This window comes from Pterocles gutturalis, unplaced genomic scaffold (assembly GCF_000699245.1).
Source record: "Pterocles gutturalis isolate BGI_N339 unplaced genomic scaffold, ASM69924v1 scaffold19087, whole genome shotgun sequence".
NCBI lineage: Eukaryota > Metazoa > Chordata > Aves > Pterocliformes > Pteroclidae > Pterocles > Pterocles gutturalis.
In genome coordinates this window covers 4,740-18,942 of record NW_010108314.1, presented here as the reverse complement: position 1 = coordinate 18,942, position 14,203 = coordinate 4,740, and the positions used below count along the sequence as shown (strand labels likewise).

General features: G+C 38.6%; 1 protein-coding gene and 1 long non-coding RNA gene across 2 annotated transcripts; one reads left to right on the top strand and one right to left on the bottom strand.

Moving 5' to 3' along the window:
* Positions 1–344: 344 nt before the first annotated feature.
* UNC50 (unc-50 homolog (C. elegans)) lies at positions 345–4,681 on the top strand. The gene is made up of 5 exons (XM_010072606.1): positions 345–624; positions 1,540–1,660; positions 3,513–3,652; positions 3,730–3,831; positions 4,373–4,681. The coding sequence occupies exons 1-5, from the start codon at positions 345–347 to the stop codon at positions 4,507–4,509; spliced, it is 780 nt and encodes a 259-aa protein (XP_010070908.1). The 3' UTR covers positions 4,510–4,681.
* Positions 4,682–9,997: 5,316 nt separating this feature from the next.
* On the bottom strand, positions 9,998–12,296 carry LOC104461131. The gene is made up of 3 exons (XR_727541.1): positions 12,230–12,296; positions 11,107–11,219; positions 9,998–10,939 (listed from the first exon to the last, which is right to left on the bottom strand). It is a non-coding gene; the product is annotated as an uncharacterized LOC104461131 (long non-coding RNA).
* Between the last annotated feature and the right edge of the window lie 1,907 nt (positions 12,297–14,203).

Genomic DNA, 14,203 nt, shown 5'->3' with positions numbered 1-14,203 from the left:
GGGACACGAGGGCGCGGGGCCGGGAGAGAGCCCCTTCCCGGGCGCCGCCACGGAGCCCCGCGGGGCTGAGGAGATGGGGCCGCGGCCGTGGGGCTACCTGGCAGGCAGTGCTGGGGACAGAGCTGGCTGCTCCTGGTTTCCCACTTGCTGTCTCCCCAGCAGTCAGCAAAGGGACTTTGGGGCCGTGGCAGACTCACCTGTAAGTGTCATAGTTTATCTGTATTTATGCATAGTTTTTGTAACTTCAGTATTGCAGATGTGGCCCCCATCATGGGATTTTATTTCTGTTCCCCGTTCTGTGTAAAGCCAAATGCATATTTTGTGAACTTCCTTCTTTAGCAAAAATGCTGCCAACCACTTCAGTTAGTTCTCGGAGCCAGGGCAACGGTGCACTGAGCCCCAGAGATGCTGCCAGGCACACAGCTGGAGCGAAACGCTACAAGTACCTGCGGAGGCTCTTCCACTTCCGACAGATGGACTTTGAGTTTGCTCTTTGGCAGATGCTTTACCTGTTTACTTCACCACAGAGGGTTTATAGGAACTTTCACTACAGAAAACAGACAAAGGACCAATGGGCAAGAGACGATCCTGCTTTCTTAGTGCTTCTCAGTATCTGGCTCTGCGGTGAGTGCAGCAGAACAGACAGCATAATGAGAGGGAGGGAGAGTTTAGGAATGAACATTCGTGGCCCTTCTAATCACACACACACAGACACAAAAAAAATGAACCAATCCATATGGATTGTCTTTTAATCAAAGTAGGATACAAGGAAATGGCCTAACCTTTTGGAAGTTAAGGTGGGAATTAGAAAACAGAGGAGTCATAACTAATACTATGTAATCCTGAATTAATCTCTCTATTGCAACTCATTTTCTATTGCATTTCAAGCTATGCTGTTCCCTGTAACTTCACAGACAGTAATAAAGCCCCATGCCACACAGTAATGCTTTAGTGAAAAAATGCTGAGCATTTGGTTTATCTGAATGTTACAGATAAAATACTGCTTTTACAATAAAGGCCCTAGTGAAATTCTGTGTATTGCAGAATTAAGCTATAAACAAAGTGTCTCATGTAATTTTTAGACTGAATTGCAAATGCAGTATTGTCCTAGTCTTGTTATATAGCACATTGCTGTTAGTAATATCAAAACTGTTAACTCGGAAATAAAAGTATATATCACCACACTCATGGTTTGGGTTAGCAAGGAGCTTTTATAAAACAAAGAATATTCTATTTTAGTATTGTGTGAATTTTTAAAAAATAGTTTGGGCAGAGCTATGCAATTTGCTTTTATATCGTTAATCCCAAGTACAGATGAGCATTCCCCAATCTGTGAAAGGGATTATATTATGAGTAAATTCCATTATACCTTGTATTTAGTGGAAAAAAAAATGAGTTGTTGGACTAAAAATCTTGGGGAGAATAAACAATAAGGAAACTGGACATTTCATAACAGTATACTAAAAAAAACCCCATAAAATTTAGGATCTCATGCTTTCTTTTCCACAGCTGACTTTAATAATATTTTTCTCCTTTCAGTGTCTACTGTAGGATTTGGATTTGTCCTGGACATGGGGTTTTTTGAAACAATAAAGCTGCTACTTTGGGTTGTATTCATAGACTGCGTAGGCGTTGGCCTCCTGATTGCAACTTTAATGTGGTAAGTAGTGATGTCTGAAACTGATCTCAGTATTGCCATTGGGACACCGATAGTCCTCTGCTGTTTGCAAAACACTTCATTCTCTGTTTGGAGCAAAATTATAACATATGTATTGACTATAGGTTTTGTGCCATTGTGGTAATTGTTTCAAAATGTTGCTTTAGAAAAGAGCACATATCTTTCTTTACCATTTCATGCAAAAAATGAATGTTTAGAAAGTCTGTGTTATGAGGAACGTTTCAGCCTGTTTTCTTTCTTCTTGATCTGGTTAATCTTCAGCAATAATACCAAATAAAAAAAATTGGTGATAAAAAAAATATTTTTAATTCCTTATTTTGGTTGAACAGCTTAAGTAATGTAAACCTGAGGATGATTAGGTTTAAGTAGTGCAATATACAATTGGCCCATGCTTCTTAATGAAGATTTTAGCTATTTCTGCTACAAGCAATGTCTGTTCTATTTCATAAATGTTGGCTTTGTTGCTTTGGTGGTACTTGCTGCCAGCCTTAATCCTATAATGGCCAGAGACTTGCAGAGGGGAGAGGCAGCAGTGAGTCAGGTTACAACCCAGGCCTCAGCACCTTATAGATGGGTCCTGCACCAGCGCGGGAACCCTGAACCAACAGGAAGTCACTGTTTCTGCACTGTGGCAAGGGGAGGCCACCAGAGCAAGACTTTTTATTTTACCAAGAACTTTTTCATGGTAGCTGGAAAATGAAAACTTACAAGGAAGCAAGAGTACTTAAAAGAGTTCTTAGTAATGGAACTGACATCTTAAGTTGATGTTGATTGGCAAAGGGATAAATTCCTTTCAAACAGTGATCTCAGGAGCTCCCACATGTAATTGCAGAATTCAGGATGAGGTACATACAAGAACTGTAGCTGATAGATGAAAGGTCCATCTGACCTACTCTCCTGTCCTGCTTGGGGAAGAGCATATAGTAATGCTTCCCCCCATCCTCCAGCAATTTATGACTTGGGATGCAGCCTCCTGAACCGGAAAGCATCTGTTGCTTTTCTTCTGTCCTTTAGTCAGGTTCCTGCAGGCCTAACTACCAGTCATCTGTCTCTGGTTTGGTTCAAGTCGCTTCTTCCAGTACAGGCTCACCTTTTTTTCAAAAGCTTCCCCAATTCCTAATGAGACTAAACCCCTTCTTGCCTTGCTTTACCTTGCACTCGGGCTCTGCCTTTCTGACTCTGCCCTTGCTATAGAGTATGTCAGAAAAAGCTACTGTGAAAGCTTTGGTCTCATTTCTGAGTATTATATATTGACTTCTTGTTCCTCTTCTAAATGGGATACATTTTCTGATGTCAGCAGAACTTCAGCTGAAGGAAACAAGAGTCATGAGGTGTGTTCGGTGGTCTGTAACAGCAGGCAGTGCACATTCTGTTAGCGCTTGTTTTCAGTAAGAATAGTCTTAAGAGTGCTAGCGTACCCTCTTCCTGTCCTTGCAGTGTGCCATTTCTGTAGAAGTGAAATAAAACATCTCTGTGAGGTGTAGTGATAATGGGCGAGTGCCTTTTTTAAGTCTACTGATGTTTTTACAAACAACAGTGGCATGTTGCCTGCATTGATAAATTGTAGCACCAATCTACTTAAAAAAAAAAAATGTTCTGGCTCTGTATTATGTCAGCTGCCTGCTAAATGCAAGGGATGTAATTATAGTTTTAACAAAAAGGCTTTAACAATAGTCTGCGCTGCATAATTCTTGCATATTTTTCTCCCAGGTAGCAGAAACTCTCTTGGGGTACAGAGTTAAGGTTGCATCTGGCTTACTATCTCAAACCAATGTTTTGTCAGACAGCTTTATAGATTCACATTAACAACGTTCTCAAATATGTTTTTGTGTAGGTTCATCTCTAATAAGTACTTGGTGAAGCAGCAGAACAGAGACTATGATGTGGAGTGGGGATATGCCTTTGATGTTCATCTGAATGCTTTCTATCCACTTCTAGTCATTTTGCATTTTATCCAGCTGTTTTTCATCAACTGTAAGTAGAATATGTTGTGCTCTCTGCTTCAAAATCATGCTCTTATCAAAACAGCTGAGAGCAGTTGTCTCTTTCAGATGTCATCATATCCGATTCTGTCATTGGGTATTTTGTTGGGAATACATTATGGCTGATTGCAATCGGCTATTACATCTATGTGACATTCCTAGGATACAGTGGTGAGTAATGGAAACTTTTCTATTTGTTTGACTAAAAACAAAAGCATGATTTTAGTACACTAATTTGATCTTACTCTATTAATTTGTAAAGCATAAGCTGAGCTGGCCATTGAAGTAATTCTTTGTGGTAAAAGAAGTTTGATAGAAATTTACCAATCCATGTTTCCAGCTGGGTGGACATCCAAAGAATTTACGATCACTGTATCAACTTCCCTTCTTGTATTAGACTTCTATCATCACAACTTGTTTTTTCTTTTTCCTCTGTAAATCCACTTCAAAATGTTTGCATTGGATAAAAATTTTGTAGTGAGTTTAAGACTACAGTTTGAGGTAAAACAGTTTCCAGGGCATTTAAGTACTCTTTAATCTATGATAATGGTAGGAGGAGTGGGGCAGAAATGACAAGCATGCCCTAGCAAGGCTGGCAGAGCAATAGAATTTATTTTTTTTCTTGCTATCTTTCCCTGAGGCCATTCTATGTGAAGCACCTTTTTGGAAAGAGCACTACTTTATACTTGCTTCATTGTTGCTTCTGTTTCAGCATTGCCCTTTTTGAAGAACACAGCTATTCTTTTGTATCCCTTCGCACTTCTCATCATGTTCTATTTGATCTCATTAGCATGTGGATGGAACTTCACCAAGATGCTTTGTTCCTTTTATAAATACAGAGTGAAATAAAACCAGGACTTCATGTATCTAATGTTTATTTTGTTTTTATCTTAGCTGTCTTGACAGTAAAGAAAACGTTAAGAAGGTTTTGTAAATGGTGTAAATTTCTCTTTATTGTAGATAATTGTGTAAAAAAAGTTTGAAGTGTCCTTTTTTATTAAAATATTTACAACAGTAAACATGTTAGCAATTTTGTTCAAATACTTTTGCAGTAGATTCCTAAAAACAAGTTACTTGTACATCTCTGTAGCTTAAATTTAACTGCAACAAGTCTATTTAGCATAACTCTTACTGCAGATATTTTGCACATACTGGCATAAGCTCTACATTGAGGGTTTTAAGTGACACAGAAAAGCAGTTTTATTTAAGACTAATATTGGAATACCTTGCCTTGGGACTGTGTGAAAGTAGGGATCAACACTACCACAGTGTTGCAATGGTAAAGCAACAATTGTCTCGAGATACAGAACTGTCCCCTCCTTCCACGAAAGAACATGAGAACAGATTTATTTTAATAACTACTTCAAATATACATTGATAACTCTGGCACACAGAAGAAAGTGATGAAAGGCACAATTAACATGACCCATATCAGGTTTCCAAATGTAGCAGCAAGTTTTTAAACCCCATCTCTAGAAGTCCAGTGGGTATTATTACATCCACCATTATAAGTGGCAGGTCAATGACCAGGGAAAGTACAAGTTTAGTTTGGCTACAAGGGTGGGCTTGTGGCAATGCCTGCAGCTCTGGAGTCCACAAAGCAGCAGTATAAACTCACCATCACAAACAATACCTTCTGGAAAAATGAAGATGACAGCTTTCCAAAGCAGTGTTCAGTATGAAACATGAGCACTAGGATTCAGTTTCCAAAACACCACAAGAGTACAACTGGTCACCATAAGACTTAATATTTCAATACTAGAATTTTATCTCTAAGGAAAAACTATATTTATCTTAAAATACCAAATATGCTGGCAGTGCATCTTACAGTACTGTGTGTTTCAGCCACTGTTAAGGCTTGAAGAAAATCGTGTTCCCCTGTCAGCAGACACTGAGCAAGGTTCCCCTTTTAACAAAGAAAGCACTGAACTGCTGATCCATGGAAGGCGAAAGATTCCTGTCAGGACCTGCTCCCACCTAGGCTAACAGCACAAGCTCCCGTCCTGCAGGCAGCTGCAGCCTAACTGCACCTTTTCCCCAACAGGAATCCTGGCACCAGCAATCACCCACTTCAGTTCAACAGTAAAAATACTTCATATTTAGTGCCCTATGGTGCAATGCTATTGAAATCAATGAAGGACTCGGGGCCTGTGTACTTTCCCTTTAGAGATGCCAAAGTTTGTCCCCTTGAAAGAAGGCTTCATCATTCTCAAAATTAAGCTACTTCAAGTTCCAGCTGCTCACAGTAGAAATCGGCAAAACCCTTAAGAGACCACTTAGGTCAGAAAAGTGACACTCAAAAAATAATTCATCACGTCTGTGTAGGGTGTGTTTTTTACATCAGCAATCAATGCTAGCCTGAAAACACCAGTTCTTTAATAGCCTTTCAGCATTATGCTGGTGATTGTAAAGATGATTTAAAAACATGAGTTTTTTCCCTTTCTACTATACGTATTTGCTTTAGCTTTTTCAGAATACATTCTCCCTAGCAAGAACAAATATAGAACCTAGGGTTAATTTATTTCAGGGGAGCAAGGTTTGAAGAGATTTCATCCTTCCCCCCGTCCCCAAAATTAATATTTTCCAAGTTGGAAACAAACCGCAAATTACTACAATACTTCATTTGGAGCAAATATTTCCAACAAAAACTAAGAGATTACTGAAATTATAATATACTTGTGAAAAAAAATAAAGGAAAAATGTTACACAGTTGTTCAATTTTGCCAGACTAATCACAGTCCAGCTCATTCAAGGTAATGTATATTAGATGGGTAAAGTACAAATTGCTTTGCTCTATACTAGCTTTTGAAAGAGCTAGGCAAGCAGCAATACGACAGAAGAGTCCAGTCTTTTTTTGGTCCACGAACCATGTTTATCTGTTTGACTTTTTCTAAGCCATCTTTCAGTTAAGAAAAAACAAATGTATCTATAAGAATATTTTGTATCAATCCGAATAAATGGTTGAGATGCCTCCAAAACAGAAAGTCTTATACGGTGCTTTAAAAACACTATTTAATTAAAAAAAAATTAGAAGTGCTAATTTGGGATCACATCCTTTTTTCACATTATTTACAAAGTTTTCAGTAGGGCTACCCACTGAATGAGCAAAGCAAGATTATACTGACAGTCTTGTATTTCCTTGGTCCAGAGGAATCCTGACCCACTCAGAAAAGCCAGTGCTCATACCCGCTGGTCTGTCTGACATCCAGTATAAGAAGTTAAGAGTAATTTGCCCAGATAATGAAAGTTTCTGGTGATGCCTTTGGTCTCCCAAAAGTTCTCTTTTCTAAAGTTTTAAAGAAGGAGCTAATAGGACAACACAATTTATTTTGAAACACCTCCCATTGTTTGATCACTATAAGATTCAGCGGCCTAGAGGGGATTTTTAAAGCCACAACAAAAATAACTTGAAATTAAATAGATGTAGGAAAAAACTCCCAAGAATCAGGTAAGAGGTTTAAGACGTCAAGAGGAACTCTTGTGGTAATACTGTAAGTTACAGCTGAGATGTGTAAAAGACACAAGCCCTGGAGTATACCCAGTCATAAAAAGTGCCCAAGCTAATGACTGTTGAGCCAAACAGCCAAAGCAGTCTTACTTCACCATAATTACAGGAAGGAGACTTGCAACACTTTAGCCTGACTTAGGGATTGGAATTTGAGAGGTAGAAAGCCCAAAATAGTTGTCTGCAGAGATAATTAGATAGAATATATTTTCGCTGCTTTTTCTATATCTCAGCAAAATTTCCAAGCAAATTTGCAGCACTGTCTGATTATACCAGGTCCAAATTTACCTGAATCTATAAAATGTAATTTGTATTAAAGTGACACATTTATTTAGAGAGCATATAAGCTCAGGAACATTTAAAGTGTTAAAGCAGCCCAGAGTATTTCCCACTCCTGCTAGTACAATGTAATAAAAATGCAACAACTTTTAGAAAAAAACCCACGTATTTTACCAAACACTATTTAGTTGTCTTTGATAATTTCATCTTAACATTTTTGAAAACTAAATACACTGTTAGCCAGAGTCCTGCAATGAATGTGGTAAATGTTCTATATATTTAAATATATTAGCAACGATTCATCTTTACCGTGAAACATCAGGAACAGTGATGCTGTGAGAATAAGCACACAGCTTTCTTAAATAAGCGCTATCAGTAAACTTTTGAACTCATGGAAGAAGATGAAAGTCACTGTCACCAAAACTACTTATATTAAGAAACTGCAATCTAAATTGTAATAAATAGCTATAGGCTAAATTACTTGCATCATTCATTCACAGGCACAGCTGAGAAGAAAACCTAAATACTTTCTTAGACCTTTGCTGGCTAATATGATTAAAAGCCATTGTGTGGCAATAATTTGATGGCATGGCATTATACGTATAACAGGCTGGGCTGTGGCACAGTACGCCAGGTGCCCACAGGAGTCTGAGTCTTTTCAGCCACATTCCTAAATCCAAGAATAAATTTATGAGGCCAATGCTTAGCTTATGCCCACAGTCACTACGGGCAAGACAAGCTTTCAAAGTAACATTTTATTTACACCAGCTGATGCAATCAGAAAAAAGTAAACAAGGCCTGCCTAGTAGCTTTCTACTTCCACTTTCACCAGTCAGTCTGAACAGGTCTTATCTCTCCTCTGTGTACAAATCTCGTCTTCCTTGTGTCCTCAGACAACACAGCTAAACCAAAATGACTATGGTCTGTAGAAGTAGTTAAGCTCTTAAACTTGAATATTACTGAATGTCAAAGCTGTAACACAATTTTCCAACAAGGCAGAAAAAGACAGGTTGACACTATATCCCAGTGGTGATGGCTTTCAGCTTGCAGTGCTGGAGAGTCTGGTTTAGGCTCCTGCTTCTTGTAAATATGTCATGAAAAAGAGGCCAAATCTATTACTCGAACTGTCATGCTGGACATATGAATTCAAGATCCCCACTTTAGATTAGGGACCCCACAACAGGTATTGTGCATCTGTACCCTGACCACAACGATGCTGGGGATAATGGAGTTTTTTTCCTGCAGGGAAACCTGGGCCAGCTTTCCAGATATCAGTTCCAGGACACTGGTTCACAGCACAGCCAAGAATCCCCAAGCCAGGCTGAACGGCTCCCCCCAGTGTCAACCAGGCACTTCATTCCTATTAAAGAGAGAAATTTCTGCCTCTCCCTGACCATTTCTGACTGAGTAACTTAAATCTTCCCATGCCTATGTTCTTACACATAAGCACCAAAGCAGGGCTCTCAAGAGCAGTGGCAGCATTAGTACTGCACCAATTCCACTCTGGATGTAACCCAAACCACCTTCTGTTCCTGACTGAATTTCTGATTCATAGAATCATAGAATGGTTTGGGTTGGAAGGGACCCTTAAAGATCATCTAGTTCCAATCCCCCCTGCCACAGGCAGGGACACCCTCCACTAGACCAAGTTTTTCAGAGCCTCATCCAGCCTGGCCTTGAACATATCCAGGGATGGGGCATCCACAGCTTCTCTGGGCAACCTGTGCCAGTGCCTCACCACTCTCACAGGAAAAAATTTCTTCCTAGTATCCAATTTAAATCTGCCCTCTTTCAGCTTAAAGCTTGTTACCCCTCATCCTCTCACTACACTCCCTGATAAGGAGTCCCTCCCCATCTCTCCTGTAGCCCCCTTCAGGTACTGGAAGGCTGCTATAAGGTCTCCCTGGAGCATTCTCTTCTCCAGGCTGAACAACCCCAACTCTCTCAACCTGTCCTCATAGGGGAGGTGCTCCAGCCCTCTGACCATCTTTCATGGCTCTTCTCTGGACTCGCTCTAACAGGTCCATGCCCTTCTTATGCTGGGGACCCCACAGCTGGACGCAGTACTGCAGCTGGCGTCTCACGAGAGTGGAGTAGAGGGGGAGAATCACTTCCCTCAACCTGCTGGTCACGCTTCTTTTGATGCAGCCCAAGACACAGTTGGCTTTCTAGGCTACAAGTGCACACTGCTGGGTTCATTTAAGATCACTGTTGTTTCCCTTGAAATGAAAAGGCAGGGTACTAACTTGAAGCCAAATTCAGTTCCTATTAAAAGTTAGTGCGAGTTACTACACTGATCCTTAAAGGAGTCAAACCTTGTTCTTGAACAACGGAAGGAAATAAAAAACCCCCCTAGCTACTCACTGTCATGCATTAAAATAAACACTGCAATAACAGAACTTTTTAAAAGAAGACCTCTGTAGATCAAATGTATCTAATTACTATGAATTCCTTTGATAAAAGTTAACCTCTGTCACTCCAAAGCAAAGCCGGAGAATGATTTTTTTCAATACAGAAAATGAATTTGTCCAGGCTAGGAAATGTCTACAAAGATTTTTAGAAAGAACTGTTTGGAATTGAAAAAATTCTTCTAAAATGCAATGGATTCAGTCTAAAATCACTGCAGATTTAGTACGTAATATGAAACAAAACATTTCAGCATGCTTTTTATGTGGCTACAAACTGTACATAGTGGAGTTTCATAGCCCCAAAGAATAATGCTCTTCAGAACTCTGTTAATGCCTCTGAACATCATTCAGATTCTGTATACAAAACTATGTAATTTAGAAACTTAATCTATTTTTTTTAAACATGGCAGTACATTTGAAATATGGTATTAATTTATGTTTGCATCTCCAAAGAAAAATGTAGAAAGGTAACTTAAACTAGAGAATTCATAAAAAAACCTATATCAATTCAAAATTTTACTGCATAAAAATATGTACTTTTCAAATTATTTTAATAAATTAAATATCCCTAACATTTTTAATATATATCCCTGACAGTCTATAAAAGAGGGTTCTTGTTATAGAAAATAAATGGAACTCTGAAAGTACCCCCTTCATAAAACATATTTAACAATAATATTTTTTCTTCTTCTTCAAGGAATGTAACAATATGTACAACCTCTCTATATTACTATACTATCAAAATAGTACAGGTTAAGCGTAGCAGGGTTCTGTAACCATAAGATGGTCAAGTCACATTAAAGTGGAGGACAACTTAGGCCTCAGACGAAGGTTATCAGTGTGGAGTATCAGCTTCTGGATGGATCAGCTAAGAAGGGGTAAATACAATCTTCTCATCTACAGTAGATTTCACAAGAGGTAGAGTTCAAGTGAAAATAAAATAAATTTGGAATAAGGTGCATGCTCAGTATTTTCAATTCGTGACTTGCTAAGGATGTCAGATTTTATAGGAAAAGTTTTCAAGGATTCTTTCTTTTTCCTCTAAAGCAGATCTCCATGATCAGTTTGTAAGCTTTTTAATATGAATCTGAAATAGAGAATTAGAAAAAAATAAGTCACATTTTAGGGTATTACACAGTAATAAGAGGTAACTATTTTCAGCATTAACAAAAATTCTGAGCTTCAACACATTGACAGAATGAAGAAATCTCACATTTGCCAGTTTTATTTTTAAAATATTATACTGCCTCTCACCTCATTCAGAATTGCCCAGACTGCTGAATTTTGTATCACTGAAAGCCGGAATGATGAAATAGGGTTTAGGCTGGGGTCAACTGTTCCTTCAGCTATACCATTTTCAAATTTCCCTGCAAAAGAAGCAAAATTATATCCTCTATTAACTCCTGTGCAACAAACTAAAGTACAAAATCTGTGTCCAGTAAAATGTATCTGTAGTATCACAATTCACACATGAAGCCTATTGCTGGTCTCCAAAACAAAAGACATTCAGCAATTTTTTATATCAGATTCAGCTTTGCAGCAGCAAACAAGATGGGGTATATCATCAGAGCGCAGCGATCTGAACAGGATTACACGCAAGAATAAAAACTTTGGAACTGTCTGGAGGTATGAGCACCTCAAACTCTGGGAAGATTTTGCCACAGATTTTCATTCAATATCATGGAACTAAACAAGAAGCCCCTGGCTTATGTGTTTTCAAGGAGGATTAAGGACAAGGGATATCATTCATGTATTCCTATTTAAAGGATCTTTAAAGGATGAATAAGAATCCAATTTAAAAGCCCAATTAGACTTTACACTTAGACTACATATACAGCAACTGCAGTTCATTAAGATGAAAAAAAACATGCTTTCATTATAATGGGGATGCCCAACCTATGTTCCGCAAGCTAAATACAATCCACAAGGAAGATTTCTCTTCCTTCACCACAGATATCCAGGCACCTTCCCCAAGAGCTACTTGGCCATGGAAATGCCAGTCTCATCCCATGATGAGACAGCTGATTGTCTGTAGGGTGGGTTCAAAGCACAACAGCTCACACAGACGCACCCGTGCAGTCACAGGACAGAAGAGGTGATCTTATGCAACCTGGAAATGCCTCTCCAATAATCTAGGTGATTGGTCCTGGCAGAGAAGTTGGATGTAGCTGCACTACAGCTACGAGTCACACTACATCTTTGTTTAGTACATCAGTCTCAGAAAAGAAATATTGGAAACAATATTAAGTAAAACCTACAAGGTCACGTACCTGAAAATGAATGATCAAAACACAGTGTTAGGTTTGTTTTGGTTATAATGAAAATGTCTTAACTGTTGCAATAGTAACAATACACATTTCTTTCCACTGTCACATACCTATCCTGAAGTAACCATCCTCTAAGCGTTTGTCTTTGGTTTCTTTGCTTAATATCAGTTCTTCATTCTATAACAACAAAGCATAAATGAGGTTATTTATCTTGACATATGACTTTGCCAAGGAAAGACAAATGTGTGTGCATTCTTGTTTTATATTCAGCGTCCATCTTTTCTAAATAATTATGAACCAGACTAGGATAGTTATTTATAGCCTTAGACAAGCCAACACACACAAAAAAAGAAAAAGCAGCAGTGTTCCAGAACTGAATGGTATTTGTCTTCAAAGTAGAAAAAAAAAAAGTACTTTAAGTGCCCCACGTAACTTGCATGGTAACTGCCATGTGAACAGAACACGTAGCAGATACTGGCACACACAGCAGAAGAAAAGCAAAGACATGATCTTACCTTCTTTTCCTAAATGGTTGAACTAGAGATTTCTCTCAGGACAAATGAAAATTACCGCTTACTTTTTGATGTAAGAATTTGGGTGAGATGAAAAGCCATTAAATCAACAAGTGAAGCATTGCAATTACCCCTGCCTCACAAAAAAGGGATCGGTATCAATAAGCTTCTTAAATAAGCACAAAAAAATTAAATTGTAGACCATAGTTTCAAAAAGAGCTGGAAAATTACAACCAGAATCACATGATCCAATATGAAAAGACCCACTGTAAACATTTCCTAGGAATCAACTAAAAATTCTTGACAAAACAGGAGATTAAATCCATACGCTTTTTAAAAAATTCCTATTTTTAAGGGAGGCTGCTGAAAAAGTAGTGGAGTTTCTTGGTTTGGGGTGGATGGGGCTGGTGGTTTTTCTGTTTGGTTTGGGTTTGGTGTTTTTTGGGGTTTTGAGGTTGGGGTTTTTTTTGAGTGTGTTGCTTGAGTCCCAGACAAATCTAGTCTAGGGGCACTCTGGTTTCTAAGGGTTGTTTTTTGTTTTTCTGAATTCTGCTTAGGAAGGATCAGACTTGTAGCATCTGAATGGGCTTCCAGCTCTACTGAAGTCCATGGTGGAGAAATAGTTCCCTCAGGAGAGTTCCTATCATTCTGCAGCTGCTGTCCTTGTATTGGTGACATTTTCTGCTGACACCAGTGGCTTGGGAACAGGCCAGATGCAGAATTTCCTGTTCATCTTTCCACAAATTGTGTCAATAGCAATAGAAGCTCAGTAGCATTACTTCCTTAAGGGATACTCCTGTTTGAGGGACACTTCACAGCTGAGTGTAGCCAAAAAAAACCAAAGAGATGCTTGATGCACATTTTTTCTCCTTATCTTGTGCATTCTTATGGTGTCTTGAGCCCAGATTAAGTGAGGGCTGCTGCTGTTTTTGTGGTTGAATATATTTCCAAAGATCTTGAGAAACAAACCCCATAAATCTTATAATATAATATAATGTAATATAATATCCCACATATCGTGTTGCGTAATTAGAATCAAACTGACAAACTTCTTTCTAGGGGTGCGGGTGGTCAGAGTTTCCTATTTTTGCTCACTCCCAGGAAGGCAGACTGCAAGAATGGAGAAGTGAACTCCTCTATGATCTTTTTTTTTTTTTTTTTAAGAAAAAAGAGATTCAGCATATGGTAATTTAGGCACACATTTCAAGATACCTAGACCAGGTGTATGGGAGAAGATAGAAATACTTCGCTATTTTAATACTAAATAAAATAAACTTCTCTGAAGTAATATCTTAATCCTCTCCCAGAGTTTTGTGACATAAATGGTTAGCTATGATATCCAGTCGAAGAAAAAGAACTCATACCATCTTTTTCTTTAGATAGTGTAGTGCACTCCTGAGATAAAACTCAGACTGATTTATGGAAAAAAAAAAAAAATCAGTAATCAGGAGGAAGGAACGCATTTGGTTTAAGAGTCCAGATATTTCAACACCTAGTAAGGTTTGGATGTGTGTCAATTCCTGAACCAAGACTTTTTTACTAAGTCAAAAAGCAGATTGACTTAGCTTTCCC